Genomic DNA, 24,071 nt, shown 5'->3' on the forward strand with positions numbered 1-24,071 from the left:
AATACCGACGTACAGGCAAGAACTTAAATGCGCGAAGCCTACAGTGAAAACAGTGAAAAAGTGGACCAACGAAGCAAAGATGGAACTTCAAAGCTGTTTGGACTGCACAGACTGGAGTGTCTTTGAAAGTTCAGCTGGCAGCCTGGATGAATATACGGACACTGTCACATCCTATATCAGTTTCTGTGAAGAGGTGTGTCTTCCAACAAAGTCATTTCGCACTTTCAACAACAACAAGCCGTGGTTCACTGCTAAACCTAAGCAGCTTCGCCAAGCTAAAGAGGACGCATATCAGAGCGGGGACAGGGCCCTGTATAATCGAGCTCGAAATCAGCTGCCTAAAGAAATTAACATTGGAAAGAGGAACTTTGCAGCAAAGTTGGAAAAACAGTTTAGCGCTAACGACTCTAAATCAGTCTGGCATGCATTCCAATCGCTGACTAATTACAAGCGACGATCCCCCCAAGCTGAGAACAATAGCACACTAGCCAACAACTTGAATACCTTCTACTGCAGCTTTGAAAAGGACACTTTCACACCCCACACCCACCCGGCCACACCACCGAACATAATCACACCTCTGACTTCTGCGTTAACCATCCATGAACAGGATGTGAGACGCATCTTCAAACAACATAAGATTAACAAAGCGGCAGCCCCAGACCATATGTCCCCATCCTGTCTCGAAGTCTGCGCGGACCAGCTCGCACCAGTCTTCACTCAGATCTTCAATAGATCTCTGGAACTGTGAGAAGTTCCATCCTGTTTCAGACGCTCCACCATCATTCCAGTCCCCAAGAAAACTGCAATCTCTGGTCTAAATGACTACAGGCCTGTCGCCTTGACATCTGTGGTCATGAAGTCCTTTGAACGTCTCGTGCTGGACCACCTCAAGAGCGTCACAGGTCCCCTGCTGGACCCCCTGCAGTTTGCCTACCGAGCGAACAGGTCTGCGGATGATGCAGTCAACATGGGACTGCACTTCATCCTAGAACACATCGACAGTGCAGGGACCTACGCGAGGATCCTGTTCGTGGACTTCAGCTCAGCGTTCAACACCATCAGCCCTGAACTCCTTTCATCCAATCTTCTCCAGCTCAGCATCTCACCTCCCATCTGCCAGTGGATTTGCAGCTTCCTGACGGGCAGGACACAGCAGGTCAGGCTGGGAGAGACCACCTCCACACGCAGCATCAGCACTGGGGCGCCCCAAGGTTGTGTCCTCTCTCCGCTGCTCTTCTCTCTCTACACAAACGACTGCACCTCAGCGAACCCGACTGTCAAGCTCCTGAAGTTTGCAGATGACACCACTGTCATCGGCCTCATCAAGGACGGTGACGAGTCTGCATATCGACAAGAAGCGGAGCGGCTGGAGCTGTGGTGCGGCCGACACAACCTGGAGCTGAACACGCTCAAGACGGTAGAGATGATCGTGGACTTCAGGAGGCATCCTTCGCCACAGCTGCCCCTCACGTTGTCCAGCTGCCTTGTGTCAACCGTCGAGACCTTCAAGTTCCTGGGAATTACAGTCTCTCACGACCTGAAGTGGGCGACCAACATCAACTCCGTCCTCAAAAGCTGAAGTCTCATGAGATTTGCTGAATTCCCATAGGACGACTCAAATGATGATGATTTAAACTCTTGAGTTTTTATTTGACTTTTTTGTCGGTCGCCGTTGACGGTTTCCCCAAGAGGTGAAAATTTTTCTCACTGCATTAATAATGTTTTTTTTATTAACAACAGTGGGGAACAATGATGCAGACACACACACACGTACGCACCTACACACACACACACACACACACACACACACACACACACACACATATACATAGTAATAGTAGCATTAAGGAGGCAGCAGCCAGTAGCACTGATGACGAACTGAGAAGGAATGTGTTGGTGTCAAGTGTAAACAGCAGATGGGGAAAGAGATTAATGCAGAAGAAATACTGTGGATCAGGAGATTTGTTGAGAGCAAGAAAGATTACAACTCGGTGTGTGTGTGTGTGTGTGTGCGTGTGCGTGTGTGCACGCTTCTATTTTTGCTGCTGGGTGAGTCAGCAGGTCTGTCCTGGAGAATAAGGATGCCATGACAATGACAAAGGGATACGCTGACGGAGTCGCCGTCGTCCTTCAATGTATTTTGCAGTAAAGCTCTACTCGACAAGATCCCACCTTGAGAGAAGAGAAGTAGAAAGATGTTTTGGATCGCGCTTGTTGTGGAATCCTAATTACAGTGGAACATCTAAAGTCCAATGCCCCTGTAGTCGGACAATTCAGAATCTGATATAAAATTGTCGGGATGATTTGACCTCGAAAGTAACACAAACATTCTAGGTTGAAACACTATCGTGCATAAATAGCAACCTGACATTAGCAAATTTCCTGATACAAGATCATTTTTCATTTGGTTAAACGGTGATAACCCATCCGTCCATTTTCTGTACCGTTTTATCCTCACTTGGGTCGCGGGCGTGCTAGAGCCTATCCCAGCTATCTTCGGGTGAGAGGCGGGGTACACACTGAACTGGTCGCCAGCCAAACCCAGGGCACATAGAAACAAACAACCATTTGCACTCATATTCACATCTACAGGCAATTTAGAGTCTTCAATTAATGTTTTTGGGATGGGGGAGGAAACCGAAGTACCTGGAGAAAACCCACTCGGGCACGGGGAGAACATGCAAACTCCACACAGGCGAGGCCGGGATTTGAACCCCGGTCCTCAGAACTGTGAGGCAGATGTGCTAACCAGTCGGCTACCGTGCCGCCATGATGATAACCAATAATAATAATAACAAGTAAGATTTACATTTCATTGCGAGGGTTCACTGTGTATCACTTCGTTTTAGCCTTAATTGATTGCATTATTTTGAAACATTTGTCTATTATTTAAACGACTTTTCAAAGAAACGTCAAATGAGCTAATAATTAAAGACTCTGTAAAGAGCATTCAGAGATTTGTTTCTAAATACATATTACACGTTTAAAAATAATTGCTGAAAACGTGAAAACATGATTTTTTTTTTTGGTGTACGGCTAAAACAGTGCCTAATGCCGCACTTTGACTTGGCTTGACTCGTTGCTTCCCCCATGTAATGAAAAATGTAGTGCCTTTGTTTGTATCAGTCGTTATCCGCCACAATCACGATGTGTGGTTCGCTAGCTAGCGAGCTATGCCCACACCCCGAAAATACATCTTCCCTTCAGATTGCCTGCTGACGTTGCTGCTTTAGAGTGCCTCGTTGTCAGCTGTGAGTGCACACACATCACTTAGAGAAAGATAGGAGAGTGAGGAGAGGGGGAATTATTATTTTTTTTCAAGTGCAACTTGACTGTCAGCGTGTGGAGTGGAGGACCGGGGTTTCGGGCTGGCGTGGCCACCTTAGAGTGCCTCGTTATCAGCCGTGAGTACATGCACATGGCGCAAAGAAAGTCAGAAAATCAAGGAGGAGGGCCTTTTTCATCCTCTTAAAATCAAAATCAAAGCACGACTCCAGGGCAGCTGCAGTACATTCATTTATTATCTGAACAGTGTATTTCTCCAGCTCGTCATAAATGAATGTGCATTTTGCAAAAATCAGCCAAAGAATGTGGTTCCAGAGGACCCTTTTCCTGGCACCTCCTCCTCATTTATCTGCACCTTGACTCTGTTTCTTCTACTTTTTGGCGCAGCAGCCAGCACAGATGGCTGCTGCTTCAATATGAATATTTGATCGGCCTCATATTCCTCCCTGGAGGGCGGTGAAATATTTAAACAATGTCTGGTGGCTGTTTTTTCCCTTAAAAAAATATTGGATAGGATGACAACAAAATTACCTTGTGATTCTTCTGTGTATTTCTGGGTTATTTATGTTGATGATATTAAACTTGATATATTAAACTTGGACTTGCGGAGTGTGGGGGGGGAAGCAAGCACCTGTAAAGACAATAAAATCATCTCATTTATGGAGGCAGCAGTTCATACTCTATGCTTTGTGTACGTATGTGGCACATGGACGTATCACTAAACGCAAATATCCCCACATCCACCGCATCAACAACTTCACGGAGTGATCTAGTACGTGCCCCTTATCTGAAGCTAACGCTGTTAGCTAGCGCTAGTCTGTGCACCCAACAAAACCCAACTCTGCTTACCTTTTGGCATTCACATGATAGAAGGGGCGCTGTACCAGTAAGAGATACTGGTGTTTGTGCATGAAGATAGTGTTTCAGACTGTGTAGTCAGTTGTCACTTGAAAGTGGCTTTAGATCTTAAGCAAGCCTAGAATGAGCAGGTCATGGATGGAGAAACTCAGTGTGGGGGTGGGGGGGTTATCATGTAAATTATAAATTGTGACATCATTTGGTAAAATTCAGAATTGCTTGTTCAAAGACACATTTTCAGAAAGAGGCAGATTTAAAAAACAGATTTACTCGGTTGTTTAATTTCACAATAGATGGCTGGAACTTCATAGGCACAACCATTTGTATACAAGCCACTAAGGAGGGATTTTTCCATATACTCTCCCCTTGAATAAATGGGCACAGAAGTAATAATGCCAATGTCTTTCTCTTGTAGCGGGACGCAAAGGGACAGTACCTGTTTGACCTCATCTGCCACCACCTCAACCTACTGGAGAAAGATTACTTCGGCATCAGATATGTGGATCCAGACAAGCAGCGGGTAAATAATAACAATAACAATCTTATTTATTCATTTTTTGCAGATACCCTTCAAAAAATATAACTGGCTTCTTGATTTCTTGAATCTTGAATCTCTGAAATTTGGAGACTGTGATGAGCGATGACACTGCACATGCAACTTCCACTGCTCCCAAAATGTTACAGATACGAGGCTTTCGAAATTTCAGGATGACCTTACATGCACTAAAAACCCATCCAGCCATTTTCTGAGCCGCTTCTCCTCACCAGGGTCGCGGTCATGCTGGAGCTCATCCCAGCTATCATCGGGCAGGAGGCGGGGTACACCCTGAACTGGTTGCCAGCCAATCGCAGGGCACATACAAACAAACAACCATTCGCACTAACATTCACACCTATGGGCAATTTAGAGTCTCCAATTCTTGCATGTTTTTGGGAGGAAACCGGAGTGCCCGGAGAAAACCCACGCAGGCACGGGGAGAACATGCAAACTCCACACAGGCGGGGCAGGGGATTGAACCCCGGTCCTCAGAACTGTGAGGCTGACGCTCTAACCAGTCGTCCACCGTGCCGCCACACTAAAATCCTTCCTGCTTAACTGAATTTGGCCTTCTCTAAACTTTTGATTGCACATCCAACTGTTCAGTGTTTCAATACCTTTTGCACAACTTGCTGTTCTCTAACAAAACAGCGCAACTGCAAAATGTATGAAACACATTTCATACATATGAAGCACGCACATCACTTAGAGAAAGATAGGAGAGTGAGGAGAGGGGGAATTGTTATTTTTTTTTCAAGTGCAACTTGACTGTCAGCGTGTGGAGCGGAGGACCGGGGTTTCGGGCTGGCGTGGCCACTTTAGAGCGCCTTGTTACCAGCCGTGAGTACATCCACATGGCGCAAAGAAAGTCAGAAGATCAAGGAGGAGGGCCTTTTTCATCCTCTTAAAATCAAAATCAAAGCACGACTCCAGGGCAGCTGCAGTACATTCATTTATTATCTGAACAGTGTATTTCTCCAGCTCGTCATAAATGAATGTGCATTTTGCAAAAATCAGCCAAAGAATGTGGTTCCAGTTCACCCTTTTCCTGGCACCTCCTCCTCATTTATCTGCACCTTGACTCTGTTTCTTCTACTTTTTGGCGCTCTAGCGCCCCCCTGTCTTGTGGTCTTGTTCACGAGTGAGGGAAGAATGGAACGGGAGATCAACAGGCAGATCGGTGCAGCGTCTGCAGTGATGCGGACTTTGTATCGGTCCGTTGTGGTGAAGAAGGAGCTCAGCCGAAAGGCGAAGCTCTCAATTTACTGGTCCACCTACGTTCCTACCCTCACCTATGGTCACGAGCTGTGGGTTGTGACCGAAAGAACAAGATCCTGGACACAAGCGGCCGAAATGAGTTGCCTCCGCAAGGTGTCCGGGCTCCCCCTCAGAGATAGGATGAGAATCTCGATCATCCGTGAGGGGCCCAGAGCTGCTGCTCCTCCACAGTGACGGGAGCCAAATGAGGTGGCTCGGGCATCGGATTTGGATGCCTCTTGGACGCCCCTGTTGAGGTGTTCTGGGCACGTACCACCGGGAGGAGACCCCAGGGACGACCCAGGACACGCTGGAGACACTGTCTCCCAGCTGGCCTGGGAACGCCTCGGGATCCTCCCAGAAGAGCTGGATGAAGTGGCTGGGGAGAGGGAAGTCTGGGCTTCCCTGCTAAAGCTACTGCCTCTGCGACCCGACCTTGGATAAGTGGAAGAAAATGGATGGATGGATGCATGGATGTATATTTTCCGTAGAAGTGAATGTGAGTGTGTATGGTTGTTTGTCTATATGTGCCCTGCGATTGGCTGACGTCCAGTCCAGGGTCAGTCAGTTGGGATAGGCTCCAGCACACCCGTGAGACTAGTGAAGATATGCAGTATATACATTTTTAGGTCAGTGCCTCACTTGCTTTCATTTTAACACACCATTATCTGTTGGCTGTCATGCTTTCACCAGCATACTCTCCTCCTGGCACAGGAACTCTTTTCACTGAGGTGTACGAGAGTGACTCCAATTTGTTATTCTTTTTATTGATCCTATGTCAGCATGTTTACTTGCTGAGCATTCAGACTGCGGAATGAAAGGACAGCAGTCTTAATAGTCCCCATTTAACTTTCCTTTCTCCCTTGCAGCACTGGTTGGAGTTTTCAAAGTCCATTGCCAAACAAATGAAATGTGAGTATTTGAGGAATGATGTGTCACATTCATTCATTCAGAAATTATGGAGGAAAATATTGAGGCCACAGAAAAGGAACATAATAAATAGTAACACTGCCCTAAAAATCTCATAAAAGGAAAAAAAAGATGAAAATAAAGGCATAAAAAAGTTTTTGGACATGAATTATGATGAGGAATATTGTACTTCACTCGTATTCGTTTCAGAAATATTGAAATTTGAAACATAACACTTTTACAATAATGGATGTATATTTAATTATTATTTCATCCTACTGTATCAAATGCATCACATCTGTTGTGTCACATTTGTGGAACTTGTTTTTCATGGATGTTTCATTTTTTTCCTCTCACTATTTTCACTTTGTTTTCTTGCAGATATGACTTTTCTCCATTTCTTGAAAGATTGTACTTTTATATTTTTGCTGCAAATGTACAGTTTTTAAATAGATTTTTACAACTTCTATAACGAAATAAAAAATAATTTATTTATTATTTTTTCAATAGAATTTATTTATTTCTGTCTATAGCTGTATTTCGACTTTATTATCTTGTAAAACTAATATTACCTTGTCTTTTTTCCTCACAATATTAGGTATTTTTCAATTCATTTGTTGTGAATGTACAGTTTTACAGATTTACAATTTTTACAGTTTTGCAATTTTTCTACAACTGAATTGACACTTCGCAAACAGATTTCTGAATTTTTTTCCTACACATTTGATTTTTGGGTATAAAATATGGATTTCATTTTATTTTAAAATACAAACAAAATCCTCACTATATTGTAATTTTGGTCAAACATATTGATGTATTTTTGTTGTGAAAAATTTGTTGCAATAATTATAATTCTCCCTTGCAATATTACAGTTTTATACTCGTAATTTTACATGTATTGTCTCATAAATTGACATTTATTTTTCATAAATATTTTTTTACCCTCCCATTTCCACAATATTATAATTTATAATACGACGTTCTTTTGAGTGTGGTCTGAATACTAATCCTCATACTAATGGCTGCTAAATGCACTAAAAAAATGACTATGCCAAAAGTCAAATGTATGTGTTACGTTGCTTCCCAGCTCAGCCTCCTTTCACCATGTGCTTGCGTGTCAAGTTCTACCCACCTGACCCTGCTGCCCTCCGAGAGGAAATCACCAGGTAGGACATGACGAGATGACACTTCTTGCATGCCAGCTCGCTTTTTTCTCACGCGAATGCACATTTGAACCAGAGCGATGTGACATGTTCACGCCTCGCTGGTTCCATTTGCAGTGGAGCTTTGCTCAAATACACTAAAAAAAAAATGTCTTCATAATACGATGTGGGTGAGCAATGAATTCTTATTTTGCATTTTATTTTTGGGTGCAGGTACCGCTAAGATGTTTACTTTCCATGAAACTATGAATGTGCCTCACGCTGGGCTGCTTGATTGTCTTGAGCACATTTAGATTCAGTTAATTGTACCTTGAATGATTAAGAAAGGCTAGTGCCTGTAAGACTTCAAATTTTGGTTTGGTTTTCCATAATGTAGCCTCAAAGCAGCACTGTGATAAGTGGCTAGCATGTCTTATAGTTCTGAGGTTCTGGGTTCAACATTCCGATCAGGCCCTCCTATGTGGTGTTTGCATGTTGCCTCAGTGCCTGTGGGGGTTTTCTCTATGGGTTTTTCTCCCACTTTCCAAAAACATGTTTATTACATTCATTGAAGACTCTAAATCATCCATAGATGTGAATGGTTGTTTGTCTATAGTATATGTGACCTCTGATTGGCTTGTGAACAGTCTAGGGTGTACCTTGCTTCTGGCCCAGAGTCAGCTGTGATTAGGCTCCAGTTAACCCGCAACCATAATGAGGACAGAAAATTCATGGTTGGGATGGGTGGATCAGTGGAAACTGTTGTAACTCCAATAGGGTGGGACACATTCCATATTTTCACTACAAGTCAGGTGTCCCAATACTTTTGTCTGTGTAGTGTTGAAAACAGAAGCCAATGTCTATTCCATTGCTGCCCTGTGTGAGGCCTACCTGACAACTTAACAAATGATGCACACAGCCCACGAGACCCCCCCCCCCCCACACACACACATCCGTCCACTCGCAATAAATCTCATTAAAATACTCACAGGCCGGTTCTTCCTTGAAGGAGCCAACAAGGGAAAGCAGCTCCCCCACTTGGATTGACTTCACTAACACCAATAAAGGCCTGAAAAGTAATTAAAGGAAAGTAACACTATGTCACGTAAAATGATTTCATATATGCACTTCTTATGACTTCTCTGCTCGGAGAGGCACAGTTTAATGAACAGTCTCCCAATGCACATCCATGTCAAGCTGCAATCGTATTTTGCATTATTTTCAAGTTCTGGTTTTGGATTAACACTCAGACATGTTTGTAATGCAAAGGAAGTGTGAATTCTGTTAAAACGTGGCAAATCTAAGGCTGAACAGTCACTTCAACCTGCAATCTGTTTGCATGTTTAAACATATTCCCATTTGGAGATAATGGAAATAATTTCTTTCAGGGTCAAACTGTGGCCATCCCATTTTGACTGTACAGGTAATTTTTCATTTCAGATTTGAGATTTGAAGGCAGGATTTCAAATTGGACAGTGAAGGGGCAGGGATCCCATAGTCTGGGACCAGTACCAGAAAAAACCTCCACCCCCTTTGTGCTTCCACTTTGTCTTCGGTACTCCCACGAGCGGTTGCTCAGCTCACCTGAGGCACCGGGCAGCAGTGTAGGGATGGAGCGGTTCAGCGAGGTAAGGCGTTGTAAGGCCATTTCGAGATATGAAAACAAAAAGTAGAATCTTAAAGTAAACTCTAAAGTCTACAAGCAGCAAGTGGAGTCAGAGGTCAGAATAGGAGTTAAAAGTCTAAATAAATTTGGCACACAACAGAGGAGAGTGTTGTTAATAACCCTGTCTAATTTGAATGATAAAAAAAAATAAAATAACTACAAAAATGTATGGGCTTCAAGCGAAAACGAGACGCAGCTGGCCGGCGGCTGAGACGGCACTGCCAAGCCATACCAATACTGTATTTACTGCAGATATTGTTTTACAATAGTACTTAATGATATTGGGAATTTCCTGTACCTGCAAAGCGCAGTGTCTCTGTCACAGAAAAACCTGATACAGGTTCAGAGGGCCAGTGGGACCAAACACCATCAGTTTGATTCTCTTTTAGTTTAAATTTAAGAAATTCAAGTTTATACAATGTAAAAGCAGAGGTGAACCACTGTACTGTATAATAGAACTAAATAAAACTATAAATGAAAGTAAAATGGCTCAACCTGAGTCACTCTCATGTAAGTGTAAAATTAAGTCAACCACTATATAATGAAAGAAATGGACATTATGAACCCTTTGGAGATGTGGAACTGTCAGACAATGTGTAAGCCTTTAACCACTGCATAAGAGAACCGTATGATAGGTGATTCAAACTCCCAAGTTTTGTGTGACTTTAAAGCCATAGTCTTCGCCAAATTGTACGGTTTTAGGGATATTGTATTCCAGTTTTGGGGATTCCATTGTGACTGATTACATGGAGGTCCGTGCAGTCATTCAGTATCAGGGAGGCAGTGTATGCATGCTAAATAACAACTCCAACCTGTCTTCTTCCATGCTGCAGATATCTGGTCTTCCTGCAGGTGAAGAGGGACCTCTACCATGGCCGCCTGCTGTGCAAGACCTCGGACGCTGCTCTCTTGGCTGCGTATATCTTGCAAGGTAACAATTATAGGGTTTATGTTAAGCAATTATGCAAATTCAACAATCAAGACATGCATGAAAAGCCTTCAATGAAGGCTTCACAGTGATGGAACGATTGAGCATGACGGTGGAACCTTCACATTTCGATACATTCTGACGTTGACCAAAGTTCCAAGATGGCGCCTACCAGTGTGGCCGCCTCGGTAACGCGCTCTCTAGTATTGTCTTTGTTTTTGTGTTTTTCGTCCGTCTTTGGAGACCTTCCACGACTCACTTACACAAGGGGAGACCTGCTAACCATCAAGGAGGCTACTCCGGACTTTCTGTCACCAACTTTCGAAAATCCGCTCAGTTTTTTCCCCGAGTTACTCACCGGAGCGGCGTCCGCGGTTTTCGGCGCATGGATGCGGAAGCGGCGCCACAGAGGAAAACGAGCCGGAATTCAGGTGAAACTCCGCAAGAGAGGACACAGATTGGCGTTCCCGTCGATCCACCTCGCGAATGTACGCTCCCTACCCAACAAAATGGACGAGCTTCATCTTCTGTTAAAGACCAGTAAAGACTTCGGACGTTCCGCGGCCATGTGCTTCACGGAGACCTGGCTTTGCGACGCTGTACCCGATGGCGCCGTCACGCTTCCCGGCTTCAACATTCATCGAGCGGACCGCGACATGGAATCATCGGGAAAAACGAAGGGCGGCGGGATATGCCTCCATATAAACGAAAAATGGTGTACGGACGTCACGGTGCTCAGCACACACTGCAGCCCGCATTTGGAGTCGCTGTTTCTGAACTGTAAACCATTTTACGCGCCACGTGAGTTTGCATCGTTTATACTGGCTGGAGTCCATATCACACCGCAAGCTAACACGAGCGCCGCATTGCTAACGCTCGCCGAACAAGTCAACGAAATTGGAAAAAAAACACCCTGACTCACCCCTCATTATTCTCGGGGACTTTAACAAAGCTAAACTCAACCACGAACTCCCTAAATACAAGCAGCACATCGACTGTCCTACCAGGGAAAATAATACTTTAGACCACTGCTACACTACGGTAAAAAACGCATACCGTGCTATACCTCGTGCAGCCCTGGGCTCGTCTGATCACTGCTTAATTCACTTAATACCGACGTACAAGCAAGAACTTAAATGTGCGAAGCCTACAGTGAAAACAGTCAAAAAGTGGACCAATGAAGCAAAGATGGAACTTCAAAGCTGTTTCGACTGCACAGACTGGAGTGTCTTTGAAAATTCAGCTGGCAGCCTGGATGAATATACGGACACTGTCACATCCTATATCAGTTTCTGTGAAAAGGTTTGTGTACCAACAAAATCATTTCGGACATTCAACAACAACAAGCCGTGGTTCACTGCTAAACTTAAGCAGCTTCGCCAAGCTAAGGAAGATGCATATCAGAGCGGGGACAGGGCCCTGTATAATCGAGCTCGAAACCAGCTTACTAAAGAAATTAACATTGCAAAGAGGATCTATGCAGCAAAGTTGGAAAAACAGTGTAGCGCGAACGACTCGAAATCAGTCTGGCGTGCATTCCAATCGCTGACTAATTACAAGCGACGATCCCCCCAAGCTGAGAACAATAGCACACTAGCCAACGACTTGAATACCTTCTATTGCAGATTTGAAAAGGAGAGTTTCACTCCACACACCCACCCGGCCGCACCCGCGACCACAACCACACCTCTGACTTCTGCGTTAACCATCCATGAACAGGATGTGAGACGCATCTTCAAACAACAGAAGATTAACAAAGCAACAGGACCGGACCATGTGTCCCCATCCTGCCTCAAAGTCTGCGCGGACCAGCTCGCTCCAGTCTTCACTCAGATCTTTAACAGATCTTTGGAAATGTGCGAAGTTCCATCCTGCTTCAAACGCTCCACCATCATTCCAGTCCCCAAGAAACCTGCAATCTCTGGTCTGAATGACTACAGGCCTGTCGCTTTGACATCTGTGGTCATGAAGTCCTTTGAACGTCTCGTGCTGGACCACCTCAAGAGTGTCACAGGTCCCCTGCTGGACCCCCTGCAGTTTGCCTACCAAGCGAACAGGTCTGCGGATGATGCAGTCAACATGGGACTGCACTTCATCCTAGAACACCTCGACAGTGCAGGGACCTACGCGAGGATCCTGTTCGTGGACTTCAGCTCAGCGTTCAACACCATCATCCCTGAACTCCTTTCAACCAAGCTTCTCCAGCTCAGCGTCTCACCTGCCATCTGCGAGTGGATTTACAGCTTTCTGACGGGCAGGACACAGCAGGTCAGGCTGGGGGAGGCCACCTCATCCACACGCAGCATCAGCACTGGGGCGCCCCAAGGTTGTGTCCTCTCTCCGCTGCTCTTCTCTCTCTACACGAACGACTGCACCTCAGCGAACCCGACTGTCAAGCTCCTGAAGTTTGCAGATGACACCACTGTCATCGGCCTCATCAAGGACGGTGACGAGTCTGCATATCGACAGGAAGCGGAGCGGCTGGAGCTGCGGTGCGGGCGACACAACCTGGAGCTGAACACGCTCAAGACGGTAGAGATGATCGTGGACTTCAGGAGGCATCCTTCGCCACAGCTGCCCCTCACGTTGTCCAGCTGCCTTGTGTCAACCGTCGAGACCTTCAAGTTCCTGGGAATTACAATCTCTCAGGACCTGAAGTGGGCGAACAACATCAACTCCGTCCTCAAAAAGGCCCAGCAGAGGATGTACTTCCTGCGGCTTCTGAGAAAGCACGGCCTGCCACCGGAGCTGCTGAGACAGTTCTACACAGTGGTCATCGAATCGGTCCTGTGTTCTTCCATCACAGTCTGGTTTGGTGCTGCTACAAAAAAGGACAAACTCCGACTGCAACGGACAATCAAAACTGCTGAAAGGATTGTCGGTACCCCCCTACCCACCATTGAGGACTTGCACGCTGCCAGAACTAAGACAAAATCCTCTCGGACCGTCTGCACTCCGGTCACCGGCTCTTCCAGCTCCTTCCCTCAGGTAGGCGCTACCGATCAACGCAAACTAGAACTAGTAGACATTCCAACAGCTTCTTCCCTCTTGCGATCAACTTCTTAAACACCTAACCTATAATTCCATTACAACAAGCTGGCAATTTTTTGACTTGAGTTCGTTGTCACATTTCTGTGGGGCCAATTATGTATTACTTGTGCACTCACTGTAGTTGTCTCGCCATGCTGCACTATTTGCATATACTGGCCACTCATGCCAGAGTAGCATCTGCTCCATTTGCACACTGATTGAGGAGTATCTGTAACATTTGCACAACCAACATTGTCCCAGATGATCGCACTACTCGTCACTTTAAACCGCATACACTCCTTGAATTCTCAGCGCCCTTTGCACAATGGTCATTGCACCGGACTATTGCAATATTAGTCGCTCGAACTGCTCTAAATGCTAGAGGACTCTGCATCTTTTTGCACAATTGTTTTTTGTCAATGTCTTTATGTCCCCAAAGTGTTCTGTAAATTGACTGTTTGTTGTACTAGAGCGGCTCCAACTACCGGAGACAAATTCCTTGTGTGTTTTGGACATACTTGGCAAATAAAGATGATTCTGATTCTGATTCTGATTGTTCTAATTTCAAAACCACCTTCAGGCATATGGATATTGCACCCAAGGATTAACCAGTCTGGTGCAAGGCCACAATTCTCTGATACATTGGCTGATTTCTTTCAACTTTCCCATGATGTAACACAAAGAAGCGGTATGTTTCAGGTGTGCCGAGTTCAAACACATCCATAAGTGTTTTTTTTTTTTTTTTAATTAAATCAACTGTCATCAATAAACCTATCCAAAGTTTCTAAATAAATGACATAATCTGGGTTTTCCCAAAATCTTTAACAGCATAGTAATCTTACTGTATGTAAACATCTGACTTTAAATAAAGTAATGAAAACTGCCTTTAAAAACAGCCATTTAGCACATAGAAATAATTCTAATAATCCAAACTGACCTAAACAGGAAAAGTTTTGTCTGCTTTCAAGTAAAAAAGGGAGAGAAAAAAAGCGTGTATTTTTATATACCGGTAGGATATGTATACATCTGGTTTCAAGTGTATGTTATAACTGTGCTTGCTTGCGTTTTCTTGAGATACTCCAGCTTTCTCCCACATTCCAAAAACATGCATGTTAGGTTACTAACTCTAATTAAAATCTAATAGATGGTAATGTGAATGTTTGTTTGTCTATATGTGGCCTGCGATTGTCTTGCATCCAGTTCAGGTTGTGTCCTGCCTCTTGCCCAAAGCTCACCCACAACCCTAATGAAGACAAGCAATAAATGGATTCTTGTATTGGATTTCAGTAGATGTGCGATGTGAGATCAGATATACAGTGGAACCCTGCTATTTGTGGGGTATAGGGACTTGGCCTCACTGCGAAAAGTAAAAATCTGCGAATAATTGATGCTCCTTATAATTGCCGTGAAAAAAATGTATGTTTAAAAAAATAATCCCCTGAAAAAAAATGGTGGGGATTGGGTGCAAAAAAAAAAATGCAAGTAAGCGGGGGTTTCCGCGAATAACGGGAGAGGTTCCCCCCCCTAAAAATCTGCAAATAGGTGAATCTACGAATGCTGAACCATATGTGGGGGTCCACTATACATTGTTTCCCCTGCTTACTCGCGATCCACTAATCACGGATTCACATATTCACAATTATTTCGGGGTGCCTATCCAACATTATTGACAGAAAAACTCACATATTCACTGTTTTTACTGAGGCCAAAGTCTTGTCAAATATAATAATGCTTTGGCACCATCTTGTAGGATCTTTGTGACAAGGAACTATGTTGAAGTAGGAAGTGGAGCTTTATGTAGTAATTTTTGGCAAATATAAACTTTTGTAGGGGTGGTGTGAATTCCTTGAGGATGTAATTGCCTATGGAAACCACGAGATGGTGGCACAGCTTTCTATTAGACAGGGCTATGGCAAGACTAAATGAAGCTCCTCCCCTCACTTTAACATAACGATTTGGCACCAGAATGCCACAAGATGATGCCAAAATAATATTAGATGGGGCTTTCAAATTGAAGAAAGTTTTTCACCAAACAAAGATAGCATCACCTCCCAAAAACAAAATCTGAAAATTATAAATACGCGTGGCAACACTGTATACCTAATCGAATGGCGATCGACTATTTATCCTCCATATTTCCATGTCTCAAATTTCCAGCTGAAATCGGCGACTATGACCCAGGAAAACACCCCGAAGGCTACAGCTCAAAGTTCCAGTTTTTCCCTAAACACTCGGAGAAGCTGGAGAGGCGGATCGCCGACATCCACAAGACAGAGCTGATGTAAGTTGACTCACTAATATTTTGGCAGTCAGTGTGTGGTGTGTGTCCTCCTGCCATGTTTCCGGAGACGTGGCGTGATATATGGAGAAGGCCAAAGCAGCAGCCGTACCCCTGATGTTAACTTTAACCTTGTCATCACACCGCGCCTTCGCTTGTCAACCTTTATGGATGATGCATCAGGTTACAGACAACATCACTGAACTGGACACACAGCAAACCAGCACTCTTGTACAGTAGTGGGTGCACAAGGACACCTGCAAAGTTGCACATATTACAGTTTGAATTCTTTTTATTTCTAAATGTTCAAATTTATAAAGCGTGAGCATGTTTTCATCAGAATCAGCACCTCTTAATCTGAGACCATGCTACTCAGTTGGAAAGGGTGGCATGCCCTCTCCAGGTCAGGAATGAGATCCTGCCCCAAGGGGAGGAGATCAAGGATCTCAGGGTCTTGTTCGCAAGTGAGGGAAGAAAGGAGCAGGAAATCGACAGGCGGATCGGTGCAGCGTCTACAGAAGAAAATGTGGAAGAAAATGGATGATGTATGGATGGATGGATGGAGTAAAGAATGATAAAAAAAATCATATATTTTTTTTCATGACATTCAAAACTTACTTTGGGTTCAGGTCCTCGACTGTCATCCCTTTCAAATTAACGCCATGTGCTTCCAAGACGATACAGTGTGAACTGATGGAGGCTGTCTGTTATTGTTTTTACAGAGGCCAAAGTCCTGAAACATCAGAGCTCAACTTCCTCCAGAAGGCTCAGATGTTGGAAACGTATGGAGTGGACCCGCATCCATGCAAGGTGTGTATCTGCTTATGTATTCATCGGGGAACTAAAATGTCTATACATGGACTTATTGCGTGCAGATTTTGAACAAATTTGACATGTAACTAGATGATTATGACCAATGACACATTGGTTTTAAATTCCTGTGCTGATTCCTTATGATCTGTTGTCAATTGTTTGCTGTTTTTCTTCCCTTTTTTGGTGTCAGGATGTGTCTGGAAATCCAGCTTTCCTGGCTTTCACTCCATTTGGATTCACCGTGCTGCAAGGTAATAGGAGGATTCATATCCTTACGTGGTGAGTGGCACTACTGTACGACAATGAATGATGCTTAATACCAAATACAAACTTCCAGCTTTGTGTGTTTTCATGCATCACACTCATTGTCTTGTCAGGGATGAGGTGACCAAGCTGAAGTTTGAAGCCAAGACATTCCATATATATGCAAATCAGACTGAGGTATTGTACGCATGATATAAATGTTAAGTGACAGTCGAACAACATCAAGCATCTTCAGATCTGACGTCATAAAATTTTTTTTTAAAATAAATCCAAAGGTCAAAATCAGCCCTGGAAGGTTGAAGACCAACATTTTACGACTTAAAGTGTCTTGGATGTTATATAAATTCTAGCTCTAAAATTTGGAGAAGACCAGTTGAAAAAGTGGAATTTTTTTTTTTTTTTTAATCTTTAGCATCTTGGATGATGCAACAATATTTAGGTTTTTAGGTTTTTGAAATTTGAAGATGACAGTTTGGAAAGTGTGTGAGGTTTTGGACCCATACCACCTCAACAAACATCTTAGATGATATGCTATTCTAAATCAATAGGATTGCATCATAAAAGAAAGACAAGTTTGGACAGTGGGCGAGGTTTTTCGAAATCACAATCAATAGAGTTCTTGCTCTGTTATCATAACATTCCTGCCTGACTGTTGTGAATGCTGTTCTGTCAAATATTAAGACAGTGGACAAATTCAGCACAACCAATCATTAGTGCTTCGTATTGAACGGCATGTAGACTGCAAGAAAACAATGATATAATAAAAATGTCATATTTAAAGTACTGTGCGCATGTGTGTTCTAGGATCAGAAGATCATACTGACTTACTTTCCGCCCACACCTGAGGCCTGTAAGCACCTGTGGAAGTGCGGTGTGGAGAATCAAGCCTTCTACAAGTGAGTCGCGGGACCTCAACAAATTGTATACTGTATGTCTTTATGACATAATAAGCCGTATTGTTTGTTTTTCTCTATCAGATTGGAGAAGTCCAGTCAAGTTCGCACAGTGTCCAGTAGCAATCTCTTCTTCAAGGGCAGTCGCTTTCGATACAGGTACTATAAACAGCACCTGTCTCTGTATGTATATTTCATGTATTGTAGTTGTAAATATAACGATGATGTGAAATCATGTTTTCTCAGTGGAAAAGTTGCGAAAGAGGTGATGGAACAAAGTGCCAAAATTAAAAGGGACCCGCCTGAAATCCACAGGTCAGAACTGCTAACTGTTTGGAATTTGTATGTCACGTACATAGATAAGAAGATACGATATTTTGTCAACGTACAATTACGACAAGCGAACTGGGAGTAACCTTTCGCAGGTAAACATATTTTTTGTTTTTTATTTTCAATGTTATGTAGTGACAGCAATCAATCAATTGCCAACCATGGCCGCCACGTAGGCACGTCGGTTAGCTGGGCTACTACAGCGTGCTGGCATATCTCGTCTTCATATCTTCATGTTATGTATTGATAGCACACGCTTTGGCTATCAATACATAACATTTAATATATCTCTGATATTTTACCCAAAAGCCGAATATGTCTAACTTTTTGTGAGTAGTGTATGATTGCTTGGTTAGATTCTACACGTGTAATTCATGTTGTGGCCTGTAATGTGTGTGTGTTTGCATGCTATGCATGTGTTGTGTTTGTCCAGGACGGGCATGGTGCCAAGCAGGAGCTGTCCGTCCATCACGCACGGCCCTCGTTTGACAAGCGTTCCGAGGACACGACGGAGGGCAGTACACATCTCCATCATGGAGGGTAAAGCACGCACGCACGCACACACATAAATGTGCTCGGTGGGGTGGTGATAAAAGGATTTGAAACATTTGGAGAGCACAAAGCCATTAAAGTCATGTATGATTTTAAAAGAGATCTAACCCTCACAGGCACGGGGAGAACATGCAAACTCCACACAGGCGGGGCCGGGGATTGAACTCCGGTCCTCAGAACTGTGAGGCAGACGCTCTAACCAGTCGACCGCCGTGCCACCATGCTAAAAATCTTTAAAAAAAATAATAAATACAATTATTACTTTTCAGGTTTAAGCAGGCCGGCACTAATTGTTGAAGCTTTGTAGGTGGAATTCTTTCCCATTCTTGCTTGATGTACAGCTTCAGCTGTTGAACAATCCGGGGTCTCCTTTGTCGTATTTTACGCTTCATAATGCGCCACACATTTTCAATTGGAGACAGGTCTGGACTGCAGGCAGGCCAGTCTAGAAGCCGCACTCTTTTACTAGAAAGCCACACTGTTGTAACACTGTTGTAGCAAGACAATGCCAAACCACATTCTGCATATGTGGTTTGGCATTGTCTTGCTGAAATAAGCAGGGGCGTCCATGAAAAAGATGTTGCTTGGATGGCAGCATATGTTTCTACAAAACCTTTATGTACATTTCAGCATTAATGGTGCCTTCACAGATGTGTAAGTTACCCATGCCATTGGCACTAACACAGCCCCATACCATCACAGATGCTGGCTTTTGAACTTTGCGTCCATAACAGTCCGGATGGTTCTTTTCCTCTTTGGGCAAGTGGACACGATGTCCACAATTTCCAAAAACAATTGGACACATGGACTCGTCGGACCACAGAACACTTTTCCACTTTGCATCAGTCCATTTTAGATGAGCTCGTTTCTGGGTGTTGTTAATAAATGGCTTTTGCTTTGCATAGTAGAGGTTCAAGTTGAATTTACGGAAGTAGCGCCCAACTGTATTTACTGACATTGTTTTTTTTAAGTGTTCCTGAGCCCATGTGGTGATATCCTTTACACTTTGATGTCGGTTTTTGATGCAGTGCCGCCTGAGGGATCGATGGTCACGGGCATTCAATGTTGGTTTTCGGCCTTGCCGCTTACATCCAGTGATTTTTCCAGATTCTCTGAACCTTTTGATGATATTATGGACAGTAGATGATAAAATCCCTAAATTCCTTGCAATTGTACGTTAAGGAACATTGTCCTTAAACTGTTCGACTATTTTCTCACGCACTTGTTCACAAAGAGGTGAACCTCACCCCATCTTTGCTTGTGAAAGACTGAGCAATTCAGGGAAGTTCCTTTTATACCCAATCATGGCACCCGCCTGTTCCCAATTAGCCTGTTCACTTGTGGGATGTTCCAAACAGGTGTTTGATGAGCATTCCTCAACTTTCTCAGTCTTTTTTCCCACCTGTCCCATCTTTTTTGGAACGTGTTATAGCCATGAAAGTATAAGTTAATGATTATTTGCTAAAAACAATCAAGTTTATCAGTTTGAACATTAAATATATTATCTTTGTAATGTATTCAATTAAATATAGGTTGAACATGATTTGCAAATCATTGTATTCTGTTTAAATGTATGTTTAACACAACATCCCAACTTCATTGGAATTGGGGTTGTAAATTGGACCATCTGCTATCACTGCGTTATCGGGACTACAAGTCCTGACCTTGAACTGAATCTGATCCTTGCCTAGTGTGTTGTCATGTTGCTCTGTCTGCGCTGGTATTTTCACTGGCAATAATAACCGTCCAAAAATAGCTCCTACCGTGAGAGGGCTGAGCTGAGTGTGTCATAGTCAACACGAGAAGTGGGGGGTGGAGTGGACCACATTCCTGGGCCTTGTCTTTTCCATCAGTCCGTCAGTCCGACTGCTGCTCTCAACCAGGTAGTGAGAACACGAGTAGATGGTCGCTCAGCTCCATAGTCGTGACACGGGACGTTAGAGAAGGCGGGACCAAGTCAGCGGGAACCCTCAAGGTCTTAACATATCATATCACTCACCTTCAACCATGGTCAAGTGTCTGATCCGCATCGAGACCAAGGTGAACGTTCACTTGCGCATGGTCAACCACTGCTATCGCGATGTGAAGGTGCGCGTCTTGTCTCTGGGACCGCGGCTGCTGGGGAAGGCTCTGGGGGCCCTTCCGCTCTTCCCTTCCCTCACAGAAGGTCCTGTTTCGGGACAGCGGTCCGAGGCTCCTCCCCGGCTAGCTGTCCCCACAAATGGCCGTCCAGGTAACTCCAAGGCTGCTTTTTCGACCTCTTGGAGATCTTCTCGTGGTCCCTAAATGTTTATTGATGTACAATAGTGTGAAAAAAGTGTATGCCCCCAACCTGATTTCTTTTTTTTTTTTTGCATGTTTGTCACACTTAATTGTATTCCCATCATAATGTTAGGCTTTTGGGGGTCTGACATGTCATTTACTCTTGGAAGTGCATGGCGTGTCGCTGGTCCATGCGCTGTAGGGTATCCACCCTACTTAGTAATTGATTGGTTTCTTAAAATGACCATTAAATAATAATCCTGCTTCTCCTCCACCCGAATGAGAATTAAGTCAACACGTGCATTGTGACGCAAGACCCGTTAATCCCACTGCTGCACAGGCACAATTACCTTTCATCATTCCCCGATTAGATTATTCAAACGTACAGAGCAGACAAGAACAATTTGTTAGGAGGGGAAATTAGCTCCCTAAAGTAGCAGTATGGAACAATCATCCTATTTTATATTTTTGTGCAAGGGCTCCCGCTCTATAATTTCATACTTGTATGGTATTGTATGCTGTGGATCCCTACTATATAGTTAGGGTCTGAGCTCGACCGCAAATAGCAAAAACCATGAATAATTGACACTCCATATAAAAAAAATTTGAATAAATCGAGGATTGGGTAAAAAAGAAAATGCAAATAAGCAGGTGATACATTTTTCTAAATCTGCAAATAGGTGTGTGCAAATATGCTGAGTCCACTTAAAGGTTTGTGTTTGAAAAAATGTGTACAATTATTTCACACAACTTCAACCTTAACTTTAGTGTGGATGTTAAAGATCATCTTAAAATCTTTTCATAGATTTTTAAGTTTAAGGTTTTGAATTTTCAAATGAGAATTTTATTTTTGTGCCTAAAATATATAAGAACTTGCCATTGAAATAACCGGTTTCATTTTGTTATCAAAAACATTCTGTGCTTATAAAGATGATTCTTATTCTGATTAATTTTATTTAAAATAAACAGTTTAATTTTCATTTGTTTTCATTTAAAATAATTTGTTTTAATAATAATCAATTTGTAAAATATTTATTTTTCTAATAATTTAAATGCTCTGCTTTTGAAATAATTAATTTTGTTATATAAATTGATCTGTTAAGAATCAATGCAGAAGAAATTTGTCATTTACAATAAAAAATCTGAAATTGAAATTTGCAATTGATTTTGTTATTTTGGAAATTATCTGAGTGTTCTGTGTTTTGAAAATATCCATCCATCCATCCATTTTCTGAGCCGCTTCTCCTCATTAGGGTCGCGGGCGTGCTGGAGCCTATCCCAGCTATCATCGGGCGAGAGGCGGGGCACACCCTGAACTGGTTGCCAGCCAATCGCAGGGCACATAGAAACAAACAACTATTCGCACTCACAGTCATGCCTACGGGCAATTTAGAGTCTCCAATTCATGCATGTTTTTGGGATGTGGGAGGAAACCGGAGTGCCCGGAGAAAACCCACGCAGGCACGGGGAGAACATGCAAACTCCACACAGGCGGGGAAGGGGATTGAACCCCACTCCTCAGAACTGTGTGCTTTAACCTATTTGGCCACCGTGCCGCCGTTTGTAAAATATTTATTTTTCTAATAATTTAAATGCTCTTCTTTTTAAATTAATTAATTTTGTTATATAAATTGATGTGTTAAGAATCAATTCAGAGGAAATTTGTCATTTACAATAAAAAATCTGAAATTGTAATTTGCAATTGATTCTGTTATTTTTGACATTATCTGAGTGTTCTGTATGTTTGGAAAATAATTGCATACATTTCATTATTTAAAAAATAAGCTTAAAATTTTATTTCATTTCTTTTTTTAAAAAAAATCAAAATCCACTTGTATTATTTAAAATTATCTTTTAAAATATGTTTTTATTTTAAATACAGTAGTGATTACAAACACATTTTAAATAATGAGTTTGGAGACTGGTTCATTAATTTTGTTATTTCAAATAATTTGTTTTTAAAATAATCAGATAAATTTGTTACATAAATTCTGTTTTTAAAACAATACAATTTTGCCACTTGAAAAAAAATCCAATTTTAGAATAACTTCAATATTTTTGCATTTTCAAATTGAATTATATTTTCAAAGTCAGGTTTTAACATCGTGAATTTTTTTGCATAATTATTGTTATTATTTTTAATAAACTGTATTTCTTATTTAGTCATATCATTTTGTTATGGCTCATCTTTCGCGTCCTATTTCCCGCGTCGTCAGGTCTGGAGTCCCTCCGCGACAGCGCCCACTCCACGCCGGTGCGCTCCGTCTCCCACGGCGACTCTTTCCTGCCCTCCCGAGGCCGCACGGTGGACCGCGGCGAGGCCAGCGCGTCGGCGGTCATCTCCGACGAGGCCTACAGCCCCTCGGACAGCGTCCTGCCTACGCCTGTGGCCGAACGCGGGATAGAGACGCACCTCAACGGCGCCCCCTGCAGCCGCGACGAGGACGAGGGCGGCGCGTCGCTGAAGGCGGAGGACAAAAGATCCGGGAGGAGAGCCCCGCGGGCGCTTAAAAGCCGACCGTCGCCCCCTAGCGACGTGGAGGAGCTGCACAAGTTCATCCTGAGCGTTCTGCGCTTGTTCCTGGTCACCATCGGACTGCTCTTCGCCCTCCTGCTGCTCCTCATCGTGCTGACGGAGTCCGACCTGGACATTGCCTTCCTGAGAGACATCCGCACGACGCCCGAATTCCAGCAGTTCCACTTGGAGTACTTCTGCCCGCTGCGGCGCTGGTTCGCCTGTAAGATCAGATGGATGGGAGGGCTCCTCATAAGCAAGTAAAGAATTGAAAAGAAGATGGCCGTCCTTCACCCAGTCAAAAACAGTCGCAAGCCACGGATTGTCCCACGTTTATTCGTTTTCATTTGTCAGCACTCGAGATAGCACTCGTTTTACTTCATGAAGAGTTCTATAAACGATTTTGGACACTGGAAACGTGCTTTTCTCAATGAAATTACAATATAGTGACAACCAATACAAGTGCTGTTCGGAAATGTAAGAAAAGATTCAAATGCCACTTTTGAGTAACAATAAGTACTAAGTAAGTAATAATGAAAGGAGAGATT

General features: G+C 43.3%; 1 protein-coding gene across 1 annotated transcript in view; it reads left to right on the forward strand.

Moving 5' to 3' along the window:
• The window catches only part of LOC133415486 (FERM domain-containing protein 5-like), a 52,342-nt gene extending 28,271 nt beyond the window's left edge, over positions 1 to 24,071 (forward strand). The window contains exons 2-14 of the mRNA XM_061701602.1: positions 4,562 to 4,666; positions 6,811 to 6,853; positions 7,938 to 8,016; positions 10,492 to 10,589; positions 15,774 to 15,897; positions 16,617 to 16,704; positions 16,898 to 16,986; positions 17,085 to 17,148; positions 17,776 to 17,867; positions 17,949 to 18,023; positions 18,111 to 18,179; positions 18,628 to 18,734; positions 23,225 to 24,071. Of these exons, the coding sequence (XP_061557586.1) occupies positions 4,562 to 4,666; positions 6,811 to 6,853; positions 7,938 to 8,016; positions 10,492 to 10,589; positions 15,774 to 15,897; positions 16,617 to 16,704; positions 16,898 to 16,986; positions 17,085 to 17,148; positions 17,776 to 17,867; positions 17,949 to 18,023; positions 18,111 to 18,179; positions 18,628 to 18,734; positions 23,225 to 23,787 (1,596 nt within the window). The 3' untranslated portion in view covers positions 23,788 to 24,071. The remainder of the gene's footprint in view (positions 1 to 4,561; positions 4,667 to 6,810; positions 6,854 to 7,937; positions 8,017 to 10,491; positions 10,590 to 15,773; positions 15,898 to 16,616; positions 16,705 to 16,897; positions 16,987 to 17,084; positions 17,149 to 17,775; positions 17,868 to 17,948; positions 18,024 to 18,110; positions 18,180 to 18,627; positions 18,735 to 23,224) is intronic.

Source organism: Phycodurus eques, chromosome 2, assembly GCF_024500275.1.
Source record: "Phycodurus eques isolate BA_2022a chromosome 2, UOR_Pequ_1.1, whole genome shotgun sequence".
NCBI classification, from domain to species: Eukaryota; Metazoa; Chordata; class Actinopteri; order Syngnathiformes; family Syngnathidae; genus Phycodurus; species Phycodurus eques.